Source organism: Egretta garzetta, unplaced genomic scaffold, assembly GCF_000687185.1.
Source record: "Egretta garzetta isolate BGI_Z169 unplaced genomic scaffold, ASM68718v1 scaffold508, whole genome shotgun sequence".
NCBI classification, from domain to species: Eukaryota; Metazoa; Chordata; class Aves; order Pelecaniformes; family Ardeidae; genus Egretta; species Egretta garzetta.
Window position 1 is genome coordinate 1,614,482 of NW_009260609.1, and position 18,706 is coordinate 1,633,187.

Genomic DNA, 18,706 nt, shown 5'->3' on the forward strand with positions numbered 1-18,706 from the left:
AGTCCTGAGACTGAGGAGGCAGAAGGGTAATACACTGTCACCTTCGCCCTCCTCTTGGGCACAGTACACCATTTGGTTTGTCTGGACTTCAGGTTCAGGGTCAATACCTGCTTCTTTCAATCCAAATAAAGTATCACCTCCCCACTTTTCCCTGTGCAAGTTCCTGGGGTAGACTTAAGCTTCTTCATCAAACATGCTCACGCTGGTAACAAATGAGCTAGAAATGCCTCTGACCTGAGATATCAGTTTATCCCACTCTTCTCTCATCTGCTGTTGGCCTTCACTCAGCTCAGCTTCACTTCTTTTTGATGACAACACAGGCAGAAAGGGGTTTTTTTCTTGGTTAAATGCTTCCATAAATGACATCATTTCCTAGGGATAAAAAGGAAGAGTCATTCATAGAAGATGACTTCAGGTGGAAGTTCATGGAGCCAAGTACTGCCTTTGAACACCTTGGTAAGACTTTCATTAACTTCAAAGGGTGTGATGCACAGAAAGGCAAGATAGCAGGAAAGAGGCATACTTGTCTCCAGGCAGTATTTGGGTCTGAAATTATAGGTGCCATTCACTAGCAAAATCTGTATGTAATGTAATGTCAGTGCAATCAGGACGTAGTTCTCCTCTCCCAACACGAGAAAGGGAAAACTCCTCCCCTCACAGTCCTCTATGGGCCATTTTATTGCACACCCTGGCTACAATATAAACCAAAGGAAATTTTACGTTAGGCACAATCTATAGCCAACATTTCAGCCACTCCTCTACATCAGTTGGGTAAAACCTACTGTTATTATTATCACAGAAATGGCAAAGGTGACCCTGTACAGGGCCTATGTACTTGAATCTTGTCCAAGTCTTCAACTATGTCATTAAAAGACACTACTTTACTCTCTCCAAAAAACCTTGCTCTGCTCAGAAACCAAGCAGCATACATCTGTCTCCTAGCAGAAAGAATTTCATTCTATCCTTCCCTCAAACAATTGAGGGCATTTACCAAACTCATTGTCAGATTTCCAACTCTTGTTTAAAAGTTTACTTAACACTTCCGTTTAGGCAATGAAGATGAAAAGCTATGTTTCTGGGATTATTTTCAATATTTATTTCTGCAAAGGCAGTTAAATACGAAATTCAACTTACTTTGCACTTCTGGTAATATGTTTCATTCTCTGTGTCGATCAGCAACTTTGCTAACTTCTTCTCCTGTGCAGCCAACCAGCTCACGGCCTCTCTTACTTTTTCCTGGTAATTAGAGCAGAAAATTTCGTTTTCCATTTTGCAAGCCTTGTTTTTAATTTACATTGTGCCATAAAACAACACACATTGAGCATATGATAAACCCTGTTCAAAGCTATTGAAAAACAAATAATAATTCCTGGGAACTCTAATGAGTTTTGGGTCAGGCACTATTATAAAACAAGGCCAAAGTTTTAAACCTGGCACCTGGATATATGAAGGCACCTTAAAAGAGGAGCCTGATTGCCGTCCGATTGAAAGGAGGTTATCAGTACAGAGATATGTGACTAACCAATTAATACATAAATTCTCATAGGAGAATACAGACAACAGAAAACTTGGTTTTCCAACCAGTATGATCTGTGAGTGACACATTCTGTCCATTTTTACATGTGAGCTATTAAATTTAAAGCTGGGTTGTTCTGTACATTTGCAAATCTGTCTGCCTCTACCCCAATATATACATACAGACTTCAGAGAACACATGAAGACAACCAGGACTGAAAATGTCCTCTGAAACAGTTAAAGGAAAAAACAATACAACCTGCACAGCAATTCCACCTGTATTATCAAAAAGCTATCACACTGAGTCTTGACTACCACACAGGAGCATCAGAAGGTTCAAGCCAATTCAGCCCTGTCAGTAGCTGAATCAGAGGATCTACTATCTAACTGTTACCAAGTTAGGTTATAAACTGGGCAAAGACAGTACTTTCTTGGCATCTGTGATGCACATTCATTTAAAAATGCCTCAGTGACAAGCCACATGACATACCTGCATGTCTTCTCCAGACTCGTGCAAATTCCTGGAATATTGCAAAAACTGAGCCACATAAGTCATGATTGATTTTTCATCCGGATTCATAATGTCAACATCTACAAGAGCCAATACACCATTTACATAATTATGCAGCCTTCTAGGCCTGATCACATAATTACACGCTATACTGCAGTTATTAAAACGTATTACCATAAACATGTTTATTTTGCAGCAGCTCAGTTAACATACCATTGACAGAAATTAATATGTAATGAACATTTTTTTCCTGGGAATATTTTAATAAAGCATGATTAACTAATAAAAAAGTTTCTCCTGTGAACGGGAAAGTTCTATATCCTTTCTTCTGCATACTGTTCCTGCATTTGCTGTCAATTCAAAAATTCTACAAATCCTATGTACAGTCAGTGTTATAAAATCAGGTTTGAGCATTACAGTAAAGATCAATGTTCCATTTCAAAGTTACGCACAGTCTTAGTTTCTCCTGTATTACAAGTCAACACATACAGGATTACATTAATCTCACTCCTGATAACAAAGATAAAAAAACCCCACAGATCATTTACCTTCAGGTTCAAGAAGCCGTGGAATATTCAGCTCCAGTTCTGCAATTCTAAAAGCCTCTTTCAGGTTTTCTTTATTGCTTCTAGCTTTTGCCTTCTCCATATCAACTAGACCTGGTCGTAAGGTTTGGATGATGGCTAAAAAAGGCAATCCGCTTCGCCAGCTTGACTTGAAATCAGTCACATTGATAGAGCCATGCCTATCAAATCCAAAATGATCAGAAACAAAATGTTATAGCCTTTTTGCTCAGATGTCCTAGGTACAGATTTGGAAATAAAATATAAATTCAATAAAATGGAGTATGAACCAAATCCAAGGAGTTGTAGAGAACCTTGCCACTGAACTTCTGCAGAAGCCAGGCCAGACAACAGCACAAGCCAGCACTACCAATTGCTACAATTACATGTTTTTATACTATTTTTGCAGAACGACTCAATGTTTTTATCTTATGCTGCATTCTGAAGATAAAGCCTTGCTGATCCAATATCCTTTCTGAACATCACCTTTGTGCTCAAGATGATGCATTCTATGGGATGGAAAACCAACAAGCAAAGCACTGAAGAACATGTAGGTATTTGTCTGTAAGGGCACCAAGTATTGGAATCACCTCTGGCATTTTACAAAATCCAGACCTTAAAAGTGACCTATTACTGCAGAAAAAAAATACTTCTTTTTCTCTTATTTAGCTTAGTGTCTGTAAAATATCTTCTATTAAGCAGTGCCTGGACAGTGTTGCGAGGTGCCCAGCTCTGCAAGCTACAGTGAATTCTGGGACAATTTGCCAGAAACAGCCTGTATATTATGAGTATGTTACAGCATGGAAAAGATGTAGTGTTTCAGATGATCAAATTTAGTTACAAAACAATGGTCCAGGACTTACAAGATTTGTTCTTTTACTGAAAACTATAGGATTCGCTGATAACAAAATCATTCAGTGTAATCACAGTTCAGAAAGGATGCTACAAAACAGACAGCAATACCGCTGAAAAAGAAAAACAAGCAAAAAAAAGAGGAAGATTAAATGGACAGAGAGCTGGTTTTTACATGCCAATCAATCTTGTCCTGATAAAACACAGCTAAAAGGGAGACTTCAGTGCTTAAAAACATTCTCCCAGCAGAAAGTGTCTGATGTGCTGATGAAGGCCCTTATCTCCCACTAACAACATGGAATATTAGTAAGATGTTATTAGAACACAAAGCAACCAAAGAGCTAGAGAGAAAGGGCTGACATTATTATAAAACATATTTGAAATGTCTTGGAATGAAGCAGTAGCCCTTGAAGAAAATTTAAAGCTTGCCCCTTGTAAGAAATACTTGTATCTGCTCTAGACCGTGTGCTGTGAATACTTCCATTGCAATCAACAGGGCTATCTGTACGTCAAGCATAAGCAAACATGTTGTTAGAACTGGGGGCTAAGGACATCTAAGACTAGGGTCCTTCTTGGGGATCATGCAGTGTTTTGACAGAAAAACACAAGATGTGGGAATCATAGAAATCCTACATTTTCCATCAAAAAAAAAAATTTATTATTGAAACTTTGTTAACCATTGCCAACCATGAGGATTAAAACTAGTAAATCATGTAAACAGTTCACTAGCCTTATCACACAGAAGTCCATAAAAGAGAAAAGCCAAACAACACAATTTACATTGTGGTATTTAATTAGTAGGCGTAGCTCCACGTTATTATATTTAAAGAGCTCATGTCAAAACATTTAGGGCCTGATTGATGCTACAAGTACTGGTAACAACATCTGAAATCTAAAGGATTTTCTGCTAAGCTGTCACTAAGTAATGTTAAAAAACAGGGGAAAATATCACATTTAGAGGAAAGCAGTAAATACAATGTGTAACACACTATTTATAAATCTTGGATGGAACTTACAGTGAACATTGTTCTTTTGCCCACAACAAAAGAGCCTTTGTAGCAGAGATCTTCCACCGTTCCTTAATTTTAGCACTCTTCTTAGCTGATCGGCTTGCCTTTGGAAAGGAGTCAACAGCAGTTGAACAATCACGTGAAGGCTGATTGTAAGTGCAAGCAAGTGTCCTGGCAAGTTCTTCAATCTATCAGAGATGATGGGAAAGTAAATCAGGCTTCAATGAAAAATTACCAAGACATCAATAGCAGAAAACCACAGAGATTTAGAAAGGACTCGATCACAACTGTAATAGTAGTTCCCTGCCCCGAAAGATCAGATCAGGATTTTTCATCAGTTCATTCAGAACTATTTCATGCTGAATTCCCATCTTTAGGTGACTTTTTGGCAGGAAGTATTCACCCAGAGACTTCCATGTTATACTGTGGGTGCCAGCAATGGCATCAAGGGACCTTCTCACTCAATGCACTTTTCTACTCCTCCTACCAGTGAAAGCAGCCCATGGCAGCTCTGTTTTCTGCTGTCAACAGTGCCACGTATTAGGCATCCTCAAAGTTTGCCTGCTCACTCAGGGGGCAGGAAAACCTACTCAATAGGCCTCAGAAATCTACATTTGGTTAGAGAAGCTTGATTTAGGTAAAAAGATAATGCATAGGCTATGTGCAGCACAAGAAGCTTCAGCACCAAAGTACCTTTCCCAAGAAAAACGTGGGCTACAATACTGTTAAATAGCTTTGCTTCTTAATGCTCTCCTGAGCCCCAGTCACTAGTTCACCCCCAGTGCACCTATGTTAATTCACCGCTGGCTCTTGCCAGAAGATAGTTTGGCTCCATCATCATCTACAGTCCTACAACATGATTAAAGCAAGGCCCTGTGCTTTCAAACCTCCCCATAATCTCATGCCATGCAAGATGCATGCTCAGTGTCTTGTATAAGAAACATCACTACAACATCCTTCATGCTATTTCAGGCACCTGGTACTGAAAAAAAATAACAGCAAGAATTTCACATTGTGAGCACAGCCAACACTGAAGACGGGGACTGCCCCTGAGGGAGACAGACATGAGCCACTTTGCACTATTTGTTCTATCTGGAGCTTAATCATTACAGGCCTTAGACAGATAGGCAGAGTTTAGCCTATTTTTTAACTGGTTACTTTTAAAAAAATCTCAATATCTTTCCTTCCTACCATTTGCAGCTAGATACTGTTCATCAGGCTGCAATGCCATCACCGCAGTGGTGAAGCAGCTCAGACACAGGCAAGACACACTGGTGCATCTCCTCCCTGAGCCATCACTTCCAGATGTCAGAAAATTATCTTCTGCTTTGTACAAATTCATCTTGTTTTGCAACCACGTAAGTCAACACAGTTTTGTGCTTTTCCTTCTACTAAAAGTCTCTTACATTGCTGAAATACTTACATGAAAATGAAATATAATTGTCCAAATTAGGCCAAGCACAATGGAAGGTTTTCCTTCAATAATGTCAGCAACATGAATATTTATGAGCTTGAGCTAGGGGAAAAAAAAAAGGATCATTGTTAACAAAGAAAATGTTCCACCAGCTAAACTGGCTTTAGTTGTGAATTTTGAAGTTAATACTCACTGATCTGTTCTTTAAAAATGTCAAAGCATTTTCTATGTTGCTTCTGCACTGGAAGGTATTCAATCCTTTTTCTCGTGGCTGTGAAGTAGAAAGAACAGGTTATATCCTCAGTTATAAAAATTAATTTTATTTTATATTTTGGTAAGGGAAGTCCTGCAAAGATTCACAAATTACTTCAGATCAACTTATTTCAGTGTCAGTGGTGTAAGGATAAGTTACTTGCAAAATTCTCTGACTCCAGAGAGATCATTCGTATGCTTACAGTTAAACATATCCAGAAATCTTTGCTGGATTTGACAAAGGATTGAGGTAACATTTTTATTACTCTGTCTTACCAGATGTTGACCTGAAAGCACTTCCAACAGATCCAAAAGCAAATGTCCTTGCTGTATGTCTGTATAGAGGTCTGTGATAACAGAAGGAGGTGTACGCTGCAAAATAAATTTCAGTGCTTGTCACACCATCTTTTGTCATTTTTAATTCAACACACTACAAAATATCACAGATTACTCTGTTAAATGTTTAGCACCCTTTTTTTCAATAAGCTGAAATATAAATCGTGCACCTAATCAGCCATATCCTGCTTCTTCTAACCTAGTATTACGTTTGTCTCTTATTCCCCCTTGCCCTGCCTCTGAGTTTTGTAAGGGTAATTTTAGCTCTCATTTTTAAGTATTTATATTTTTCAAGAAAGTATGTGGCAAAGAAACCAAAAACTTTGAAAAAGGGAAAGTTAACAGAAGCACTTAATTCATATTTTGACTTCTTAATCAATGTATCCTGAGTACAAATTTGACTATAAAGCTGAATAACTAAACCCTCACCCTTTTCACCCACTTGTGGACAACACAAACCTACCATGAGCTTGGCAGCTTCTGTTCAAGGAGGGACCAAAACAGGATTATTTTTCTACTTGAGCAAGCAAAATCCCAGCACAGGCTGTACGAGCTGCTTTGTGAAAGCTTAAAGAGCACCTACACTACTATGTTGTTTGTCTTAATACTTACCAGTCACTCAGGTCATCCCATTAAACTCATGTTCTTGGATTGCATGACAGAATAATACTTTAACACAGTAAAACTAATCATAAATACAGAACCCCATAAAACCTTAAGACATGTGCCACAATCCAGCACAAGTACGTTCTACCACATCAGCAAGATAGTCATCTACTTACAAACCATCTCTTACAAATTTCCTTGGATGATGACCAATACAATGCTGTTACACCTATTAAACAAATACTTTCCAGGGGCTACTTTTTCCAGCCAGTACCTAAAATCTTATATTAATTTTGTTTATTCCTAAAAAATTTAATCTCCATACAGCACATCCAAATCAAAAAGGCAAAAGGCACGTCTTTTCTAAAGAATCCCCTTCTTACCTTTGCCAATATTGAATTTATCCAGCTAGTGAAGGTTTTCTTCTGTGTAAACTCTCGCTGCTCTGGGAAAAGAAAAGACAAAAAATGGTTAATGGAAAAAATTATCTGGTTTTATTTCTCTTTCTCAAAAAGATACATGGCATCCATCTCAAACCTAAAGTCCATTCTTCCAGGTATTAAGATACAGTTTAACATTAGTTTTTCTCAACTCTTATTTTAGAGCTGACATTTTCTTGCTTGCAGAGAAGATACTGCAAGGACCTCCACAACCATCAAGCATACTTCTACTGGATGCACCAAAGAGAACTAATGAAGGTTTTCTCAAAAACTCAGCAAATGCAAACAGCAGTGTGAACACATCATCCTACAGAACAAGACATCTAGAAAAACTCCATCCATTCCTAAATGTTCCTTGAAAGACTCAGGGCCAGTGGCAGTACAAGATCCATCTTGAAATTTGGGAAAAGCCATGCATGGAGTTGGGTGATGAGACCAGGATGGAGGCTGGGGTTAGGTGATAAATGCAAATCTGTGGGTGAAGCCATACAACGGGATGTCTAGGTTAACTGAAGGGCTGGGGAGAGTTATTAGGCTGTCATCAGGGAATATACCCTCTAACAGCATCCTTTTCAGTCCTGGGCCCTCCCTGGGATATGCAAACCATTAATCTGGCCAAAAAGGGGCACACTGGGTCTTAAAATAGGAGGGAGGAAGAAGGAAGTGCTTGAACTCGTGCCCCAGGAAAAAACAGTGAAATGGGACTCAAAGCATGACCTGGTCATGCAGGGACCCAGCTCTTCAGCCAGGTCCTTCAGGCTGGTATGCAGTGATAAACTACCAGCAGTTGTGAAGGGAGGTAGGAAGTTGCTTAAGCCCATGTTTCAAAAATCAGAATATTTAAACTGTTTCTCGCACCAGAGTAGAGATCAAGAGAGGGGAAAGCCTTTCTCTGCAGCTTGTGTATAGCAGAGATGAAGGAAAGTCTAGTTCCCCCAAAAAGCGAAGCAGAGCGTGAGCAGCAGAGGCAAACCAGACCAGCATCCCAGCCCCATCCCTAGTCACAGCCAGTTGATCATGGGACTCCTCAGCCCATGCTCCCTCCCAAAAACCCACCCCATTCCCAAGAAACCACCACCAAACCCATACATCCCTGCTGGACATCTGTATACAGGTCTGAGGTAACAGCAGGAGGGGTTGGCCCCCAAGATGACGGCCTTTCAGGCCTCCCCGCTGCGCAGGCGCTCCATCCCAATGGCTTGTGGGACCAGGCATGAACACCGACTCCTTCTTCTCTCCCTTTCCACATCAGCTTTGACTGCAAGCGTTGGGGTTGGCTTCCCAAAAAACCAGCCAAAAAGCGGTACCACCCTCCAAGGGGCCTGCCTGGAGCTGTGGAACAGCAGTCATCCCCTCCTTCTTCCCCATTGGAATAAAAACCCAAAAGGCTGCGCTGCTTTTTAATAGCCTGGACATTACAAAGCAAGTCAAATAGGCTATTAACTGAGGGAAAATCAAACAGACTCAGGTCAAGCAGACTATTAACTGATGACAGTGTTAGGAGGGTTGATGTTTTGGGCACCCAAAGCACCACCTTTGGCCTGCTCCAGCAAGGCGGCTGTCCCAGCCCTTCCCTCCGAGGGCTGAGGCAGCTGCCAGCCCCTCTGTGCCTGGCTACAGACAGCCACCCCAGGGGCCGGCCTGCAAGGCTCCTGCCTCTCCTGCCAGCTTGCCTCTCACCCCAGGCAGCAGGGAGGCAAAGGCTGAGCGGCAGGAGAGGTACAGAGCAGAGGGGAAGCGCAAGGCCCTCTCCCTGCTGCGCCCACTGGCAGGAGGGGCTGATCCCAGCAGCCAGGAGCAGAGGATGGGGCTTTGGGCACAGCGGTCATGGTGACGCAGAGGCTCGGAGCTCCTGCATACGGGCATGCAGATGGGATGGGATGCTGGCCCACCGCCCTGCCAGGAGGACAGGAGAGGACAGCGTGTGTCCTGCGCCATGGCCCCGGTGCAGCTCCCTGGGGAGCAGCGGGTGGTAGGGCAGTGTGCATGGCCCAGGCCTGGAGGGAGATGGCGGGCAAAGCAGCTGAGGGGGGCTCGCTGCCCACTTCCCAGCTGGGGTAAATCCCCACAGGAGAGGCAGCGGGAGGCTCTGACCAGGCCATCAGCTTGCAAGGAGAAACAAATGCGGGAGATGGGGTGGGAGGGGACGATCTCTTCTGCCTCTGAAAGCATGCTCTTGCACACAAGATTAATGCGAAGGCAAGTCTGACAGCATAAGGCAAGTGCAAGACTACTCAGCAATAGATATGTATGTTTCTGTAGGCTGGGCAGGATGAAAGATACCAAAAATATCAAGCCTTTGGGGAAAAAAAGAAAAAATCCTGACTGCTCTGACTATGGAAATGAAAATACCACTCAGAGGAAAATGTCCCACACTTCATTACACTCTGGTAATTTGGCAAACACAAACCCCAGTCCTGGGTGGCTTTTCATCATCCAAGACGGCCTGAAGGGTTTGCCGCGCAGAACTTCATCAGCTCGCGAAGCGGAGCAAGCTGCTTAAGGATAACGCAGCCTCCTGCCCCTAACCCCACCATCCGACCCACAGACCTCCTTCTGCTTCGCCAGGCGGGCGGGCGGCGAGAAAAACATTCACGCACTGCATGCGTGGAGGGCTGGTTTGCATCCTGTCTTTCAACAGTCCTCCTCTAATCTGCAACACTGTGATCCTGCCAGAGCACGAAACAGCCAATTTCCCCTGCTTGCTGGATTGTTTTATGCTTCTTTTTAAATATCACAGAGATCACAATGAACACTAAGATAAGGGCAGTCAAGACATGGGCAAAAACGCAATCTCAAAATTCTGTTTTGTTTGAAAAACAGAAAATAAGTGCAAACATGCCACACAGACTAATCAATGTCGCAATGTCTGCAAGGAGGACATAAATAGCATGGAGATACTGGCTTCATGTTAGCACAGGACCCAACCACACCCTCCGGTTGAATACCCACGTGGGAGCCATTCCAATTGCCTAACGAGCGATTATTGAGTAGCTGTGCTCAATTTTATCAGACAGGCATGGCTGGTAGCGCTGGCACTTGAAAAGAGACGAAAAGCAAATATTAACTACTCTGCCTGACGCCAGTGACTCTTCCAGCTGCAGCTCTTGCCAAACCCACACTACTGCTACTGATTTGGAGAACGTGCTTTTGGGGTTGGTTACAGAAAGATGGTTAGGATGAGGACATTGGGTCTTGTTTTGGTTGAATCTCTCCACACTAATGCGCAGAAGAAGCATTACGCAATGTGGACCAGATACTGCAAGTGTTGATTCACGTGGGCAGCTCTCAGGCAAATGTCTCACCTGGCGAAAGCACAAAGCGGTTATTTCACTGCACACACCTAAGCAGACCTTAAACCCTCCCCAAGCTACAGCCACTGCCTAGTGCGACCCACCGGGCTGCCTTCCAAGCAGCCGCAGCTTCAGCTGCAATGTGGCTTGTTTGCCTACCCAAATAAATAATAATAATAATTAAAGAATCTCATTGTGAATCAATAACAAAACTCCATGCCTGCCAATATCTCCCCAGACTGTAGCGCAGCAGTCGCTCTGCTTCCATCCAGGCCACACAACACACAGCTCAGTACAGATGTGCTTCTGGCACCGTGGCAGGCAGTCGCATTTCAATTTTCAGGCCAAATGTGTTTTCCCTCCCAGCTCCCCCCTTACTCTACTGCTCAGAGGCGCTAATGATTTAATCAAGCTCTCAAATTCTTATCTCTACCACGTGGTTAATTAATACGGATTTTTATTTTTATGAGGATGAATGGATTCTTTGTTAGGCCTTTTTATAGGACTCTAAGTGACCTTGGTTTTCTCTTGCCCTAGTTTTCAAAATGTCACTGACCCAGAATAAAAAAGCTATCAGAAAAAACCTGATTATTTTCTTTACTTTGGGCCAAAACTCACCGAGCCAAAAAGTGGATCTGAGAGAACAAAATCAGAACCTGCTAATCTGAAAACACCCAAAATCTATCACATTTCACCCTGTGTTTTAAAGCTAAATCTTCAGAACAACTCTTTGGGGAGGAAAAACACATAGAAGCAGCGTGTCACGTAGGCTAGCTGAAAATCAATACACACTGCTGGACAATGACTGTTTTATCCAGTAATGAGCTATCAACAAGTGCTACAAAGCGGACTAATCATTAAGGGCTGGAGCATGGGGACACGGCAGGGATCATGGCAGTGCCGAATTCTCCCAGGAGGAAGAGGAGGGGAGGGCAGGAGCACCCCCAGCCATGGTTTCACTCCCAGCCTTCCTTTAAAGGCGATACAGAAAAGCCAGACTTAAAATTAATCTCCTCTCTTCTGTTGCCTTCCGTGTCTCCCTTCCCAAGGTCGGAGACAGCAGCTCACAGGGAAGCGCCGTCCCCTCCCTCGGCAGGGAGCTGGGGAAGCAAACTGCGGCGGAGCAGATGTACCCTGTCTGTCCACGCTCATCAAACAACGTCACCAAACAGCAAAGAGGTTTTTTTCTATCGCGAGGACCAGTGCATCACTGCCAGTGAACCATTTACAACTGTGTGGCTTTTTTCTTTTTTTAAAAAAACCCGAAATTTAAGCAGTTATTTGAAATTAATGAGCGCAAGCCTGTCTGTCACCTTCCCATCTCTGTTTCGCCAGAAGGAATTACGTCTCGTGTAGGATATTTTTATGTCTTCCTTTCACCATTCAGGTCAGCTGAGGCTACGTCTACAGTAGCAAGCACTGCAGCCGAACAGGAACAGATCAGATCAAAAGAGCTGGTGTTCAGGATGTGGCGTATCCACCACGTGTGCAGGGAAGAAAGGCTGCATCGGACCAGCTCTACCCTGAATGTCCACAGCCAGCCAGGGTACCTTCTTGGAGCATTTATTTCAGTTTCATTCAAAATAACCATTTCTACCCTCCCTCGCAGCTCAGCAAAATGAACCAAAGGATGGTCAGCCAGGGTAACTGGGAGAGCTCCTTCAAGACAGCACTGCTGATACGAACTAAAACACCCAGCAGGTACATGCTGTAAACCATAGGAACTATCAGAAGGACCATTAAGTACTTGCCAACCCTGGCAGAGGGCGAGCAATCCACCCCTGAGCCCTTTCCATAGTCCCTTCCCTTCCACCCAGTAAGAGAGTTTCATTTTCTGCAGGCAGGAAAGCTGGGGAAAAGACTTATTTCCAGCATTTATGTGCAGCAACATGGTCTTAAGCAATTAAAAACAAACACAATATTTTTTGTTAAGATTAAGAAGTTTATCCAAAGCCCACTGAAGGTGATGAAAATATTTCTATAATAATGGGTCTTTTCAAATCCAGATGTCATATAAATTGTAACTAATTAACTCCTACCATGCCTGTGCAGCAAGTGGGAACTTTTCTTTCTATGCTATTCCCTTCAACCTCCTTTTCCTTTTGAAAGCAGTTTCAAATTTACCAACAGTACTGCTTGCGTGTTCACACAGGAAGCGCGTTCACACTGAGTTTTGCCCTCCCAGCTTCTTAAACACTTTTGCTCTTCCCACTGCCAGGATCCTGGAGCAGCTCTGCCCTGAACCACCATGGTCTTCGCCGCCCCAACGGCCCATGAAGCGAGGCGCTGCAGTACTTGTGGGCATAGACAGAGGTTGCAGTCTTAAAGGTGCTAAGTCACGTCATTTTGATGTCAACATACTTTTAACGATAAGGGCTAAAGTGGCTTTTCTAATATTTTAAAGAAAACCTACAGCGAAGCTGGGATTTGAATGTAAGTGGCCTTCAGTGCCCTATACAGGTGCCTCAGAAGCCACCCACTCCTTAGGCATTTTAATGCCAGTTTTTAACCAGTTATGCACCTGATAATGCCTTTAACAAATTGAAATTTATCTAGCAAGGAACACATTTATTCAACTACACAATCTATTTTTTTCATTAGGCATGCGAAACAGACAAAAATACCCATGACTGATTTTTTTTTTAGGCAGTGTCATGTATCGGTTGCTTCTCCAATGCCATCAGCGCCGTCACATGCCACAAAGCCACACAGTTAGAGGAACTGCAGACCAGCTCCTCACCCGGGCAGCAGGCACCATAAACAGGGCATAAATTTCTGTGCAGCTCTTATGGGAGCTTTTTGATTTGTAAAAGTCACCCTTGAAAAATCATAATAAACTTGTAATGGAGTTCTTTGATCATTCTGGTTAAAGAAAGCAAAAAAAATGTAGCTGTAATAACATACTGTCCCCAACAGACGAGGCATACAGCTAGAACAACAACAAAAAAAATGCTGGGTAAGAATTAGTAGTCTACCGGACCGCTGGATGAATTAAGTGGGTCTCAGAGAGAGATCCTCCTTTACTCGGAGATGAGTGCAAGCTGCATAACAAAATCTATCTGTACATATCACCGTATTTTCAATTTCACTTGAAGAGAAATCATTCATAAAGGATTAGATTAATTGCAGGAAAATAGCATAATTCATTCATATAATTAAACACTCTTCAAAAGCAGTTTTAGCAGCCACGTTCTTACATGACCATCCTTTGGGTTACACTAATAAAGAGTAGCATTCACATGGATTAATAAGCAGAGACAAAAATTAGGACCCCTGCAGTTAATTAAACAGTGAAAGAGCAAGTACATGCCCCAAACTCAGAGAGCTAAAACACACTCTCTTGTGTCTGAATTAGCTCAGCAAGCATGGAAAGAAAAGGGAAAACAAGAGTTCTGCAAAGGTTTGGTGGGAAACGCTACACACAGGGTCTGTTTGCTGTCCTAGGGAAGAAAGTTGAATGATTTGTATGGGAGAGAAAGTGAAGGTTGGATCCTACCACAGGTAAATAGATTTACATCCCGAAAGCAAAAAATATTCCCATTCCACAGCACCACAAACCCCATTCAGCTTCTGCTGTAGCCACCCATCCACAAGTGGCTGCACATTCCCTTTGCTGCAACCCCCCACTCCGGCTCATCAGCAAAGACCAGTCCCATCACCGACAGTTCTCAAAACATTGCCATGAAGCCCTTCTCTTAGCAAAGGAGGGGACATGCCACCTCATTGCAGGTAGCTGAAAACAATTTTGGACCCCAACTGCACCTGTTCTGCTTACAGAAGGCTGAGCACCAGGCTGGACCCCTCCATGGGACCAGCCTGTAATGCAATGCTGGGAGGGAAGCTATGGAGAGCTAGGACAGGGCTCCCGCGTTATTCCTCCCGTGCTCATTGCCTGCTCCCTCCATAGCTGCAGCAAAAGTAACTTCAGGTTTCAAAGCTGGTCCACATGCTGCAATGGAGCATGTCCCTGGCAAGCATCCCCTGTTCACCAAAATGTTTGCAGCCTCTCTGGCAGGAGAACCCCTTCCCTTAAATATTTCCCCATAGGATAGATCCATTGTAGGTCCAGCTCCAGGCTTTTCACCTGCACTTTTAGGTGGCTGTGCAAGGACACAACGGCTTTGCAGCTGCTGTAAATTGTGCAGCATGAGAAAACTGGGAGAAAGCAGAGAGGTGCAGGAGGATAGGGCACAGATAACGTTGATCTTACTGTGAAATTCTATTATAACATCTAGGACAGAGGGAAGGAAAAAAGAACAGGAAAAAAGGAGCCCAAGTCCTGACATCATGCAATTTTATAGCAATTTCAATTTTCTTGGCGGGGAGGGAGAGGTAACTATTACTCTTCCAGTTCTGGAGATCAGCTTGAAAACTGGAGATTAGAGAGCAGTATATAAATCTGAAAAGATACATATATAAGGGTTTATATTCTTGCAGCTTTTACTTTAGCCTCATGATTTTGTGACTAGCTTCATCATCTGAAAATGTCTGGAGATGGGAACATTAGAAACCATGTTGTTCCCATTTCTTTACCTATTTCCTTCATATTTTCCAAGCTCCATTAAATCTCCTTAAAATTTAGTTGAAAAGAAAGACTCACTGAGAACAAAGTTACATTTTCACCTATTTTCCATTGCGTTTCTTTACTGCATCTTTTAGGCCAAACGTTAATAAGGAGACCTGATTGTGGCCTTTCAGTACTTAAAGGGGGCCTATAGGAAAGACAAGGAAAATCTTTTTAGCAAGGCCAGCTGTGACAGGACAAGGGGTGATGGTTTTAAACTAAAACAGGGTAGGTTTAGACTGGATATAAGGAAGAAATTCTTTACAATGAGGGTGGTGAAACACTGGAATGGGTTGCCCAGAGAGGTGGTGGAGGCCCCATCCCTGGAAACATTCAAGGCCAGGTTGGACGGGGCTCTGAGCAACCTGATCTGGTTAAAGGTGTCCCTGCTCACTGCAGGGGGGGGTGGATTAGATGGCCTCTAAAAGTCCCTTCCAACCCAAAACATTCTATGATTCTAAAGGAAAGTGAGTGTTCATCCTTGAACACTCACCTACCTAAAAATCCACGAACAGAAAGCCCACTAAGGCAGGTTTTTACAATACTAAGCCACTGGCATTAATTTAATAGGATTTGTATAATAATTAGTGCTACTAAGTAGTAACCTCTTTAGTAATTATTTTAAGGAGGTTCTTCTTCCTGTCTTTCCTTCCTTTTCTTCCCCAAAGTGCTGTCCTCGTTACAGGAGATTGTGACTTAAATCACAGTCAAACACACCTAAAATGAGTGTTTGGTTTTACACATAGTAGGGAATAAAAAAAAAATAGCTAACCATTTTGTTACATTTTTTAGGCATATAACTTCACAATTACCAAACTGGCATATTAAGTTGATCTTGTCCTTATTAACCAGACTAGACAAGTGTTCTGTTGTCACTGGATGCCTTTCAGGAATAATAGCAGATTGGATCACAAGGAATTTATATGTAGAATAAAATACGAGCAATCCAGACTAGATCTCACTCCTACTTTTTTCTTCTGTGCCAACTATTTACACATATCCCCTGTTACGCTGTGTATTAGGCAATGCTGGACATACTCTTCAAAGCCATATCTTAGCAATTTGAAAACCAGCTCACAACCAGTTTTACATCCATCTTTAGTCACTCAAAAAGTAAGCTGCTTTTCTGATCGTTATAAGCAGCCATTCCTTGAATCTGAGAGTTCTCTAAAACTTCTCCAGGTGAACCTGAAGATTTAAAGTAATCAAAGTCTCCGGCTGCTTTGCAAATCTCATCTCAAGCTTCCTATTAATGGACAAACCCCTTTCCTTGAGTGACCCTATTACTCTTATTTGAGCCTTGCCACCACAGATCTGCAGATAGATTTATCAATGTTTTCTGTATGTCAGGGAATGTATCTTGGGTGCTTCATCGCAGCTGTGTCGCCATTTGTTTGACCCAGAGCAGATGCAGCAGCGTCACAACTCCATGAACTTGTCCATACCATTTGTCACATCTTTAATCGTTACAAAAATTGCTTATGTCACATCTAAGGGACGTCTCCGGATGTTTTACAATGGTCAGGCACATACAGCTTGGCCCCAGATTTGCAGAGTGTTCATTTCAGCATAATAAGGAATTCAAATTATTACAGCAAAGAAATATAATTCAGTCATTTCAATTTTAATAAGCGGGGCTCTTTCACCAAGATATTGACCAAAAAATCATACTGTTGTTCAACACATAGACATCAGTCTGACATTTCAGAAAATAGCACGAATATTGTTTCAAAATAAAACCCTATCCTAAGATCCCATGTAACGTTAACTCAGCACCCTCTGCCTTAAAGCTAGATGGTGTTTTCCAAACCTGTTTCATGACAAGGGCCACCCCACTCCTTCTGCTGAAGGCTGGCACAACACATGTGCGTCTGACAAGCTGTGCTTGGTGCAACAGTCAGACGAGGCCCTGTCTGCGAGGAGTTTTTGCTTGCTCCCCTGAAAACGTAATACTGAAGCAAACCACAAGAAAATTCACCATGAAAAACGTTTGGCTTTAGACCACTGTTAACACTCACTCATCAAAACACATGGCTTCAATGACAATATTAGTGCAAAAATGGATTGTAAAAGTGACTTGGCAGAATATGCTTTTGCACCATCTGTTTTAAACATATTTTCTCTCAACTAAGCACCACAGTAATTTCAAGTGAGCTAAAAGGAAATAGCTCTGTGGAAACAGGACTTAGCCCATCCGTCCTAGAATAACCAGGCTCTAAACACATCAAAGTCAGGCTTTGCAGCAGTGCTAGACCTGCTGCCTGGGCAGGCCTCCTCGACAGCTGCCATGAATGTTTTCTTGAATGTATTTAGAGGAAAATCAGTCTTCCTAGGCAATTCTTACACAAGAAATTTCAACACGTGGTTAAGGAAAACCCAGAAAGCTTATCTGAGAGGCCAGCTCTGATCCACTCGTTATCACTTAACTGTTCAGGCAGCTGCCCTTAAATCGGAACAATTAAAAATCAGCCAGTGCATGCTTGCTTAACAAGTTATAACTCATTGTAAGTAAGGATGAAAGACTCTGACCTGTAAGAAATTTGTTTAGAAGCCACAAAAATTTTGTACTTGTTTTGGCCACAAGCTATCTTTCCACACATGCAGGGGATATAGCAGTAAGAACAGAAAAACAAATAAAATAAAATAGTACCATAGTTAATAGCCTCACTAAGACAGCTTAATGCAACCCAACTAATTGTCAGCAAATTGAAAACAAGGAAACAAATGAAAAGGCATCGCTGTTTGCATGCTGGCGGTTCCCTTGAAAACAGTTTACAGTAACATGTATTCCGAGCAACGAAGCTTAAGAACCAGTGAGCACATCTGTACCAAAAAAGGCAATAGATCCGAAAACACCACGAGAAAGTACTAGGAGAGCTGTTATCTCTCATTTCACTGCTGAAACGTCTCTCCTGAAAAACAGAAACATCTGCAAAGAAGCACAGACACGCACTGACTACACTGACCACAACGCTAGTTTTAACAGGTTTCTCAGAATTCCCTTCAACTTGGGCACAGTCACAGATTTTTGCCAAGAATATGCATTAAAAAGGCACAGAAAACTACAGTAACTTACCTTGCAGCGACAGATAGAGATCATCTATTTCAGAGGAAGCCTGCTCCTCTGTTGAGGGAGATGACTGCTTTGATGCCATATTAAATCCTCTGGAGATTCTTTAATCAATTTCCAAACTGAAATTATTAAAAAAAAAAAAAAAAAAAAGAAGAAAATCAGTACAGTTTTACATTAAAACTGATGATATCAAAGATGCTCAAGTGTGCGACGCTGGGACACGTGTTCTGGTCTGGGTTTCCTTCCCCTGGTAGGCTGGTTCCTTGGCTCATACAGA

At 42.3% G+C, this 18,706-nt stretch overlaps 1 protein-coding gene across 1 annotated transcript in view; it reads right to left on the reverse strand.

Moving 5' to 3' along the window:
• Positions 1–18,511, reverse strand: part of SYNE2 (spectrin repeat containing nuclear envelope protein 2) — a 181,869-nt gene extending 163,358 nt beyond the window's left edge. Inside the window, 10 exon segments of the mRNA XM_009644870.2 lie at positions 235–372; positions 1,135–1,236; positions 2,006–2,106; positions 2,575–2,771; positions 4,458–4,639; positions 5,875–5,967; positions 6,059–6,136; positions 6,394–6,489; positions 7,443–7,504; positions 18,433–18,511. Of these exon segments, the coding sequence (XP_009643165.2) occupies positions 235–372; positions 1,135–1,236; positions 2,006–2,106; positions 2,575–2,771; positions 4,458–4,639; positions 5,875–5,967; positions 6,059–6,136; positions 6,394–6,489; positions 7,443–7,504; positions 18,433–18,511 (1,128 nt within the window).
• Between the last annotated feature and the right edge of the window lie 195 nt (positions 18,512–18,706).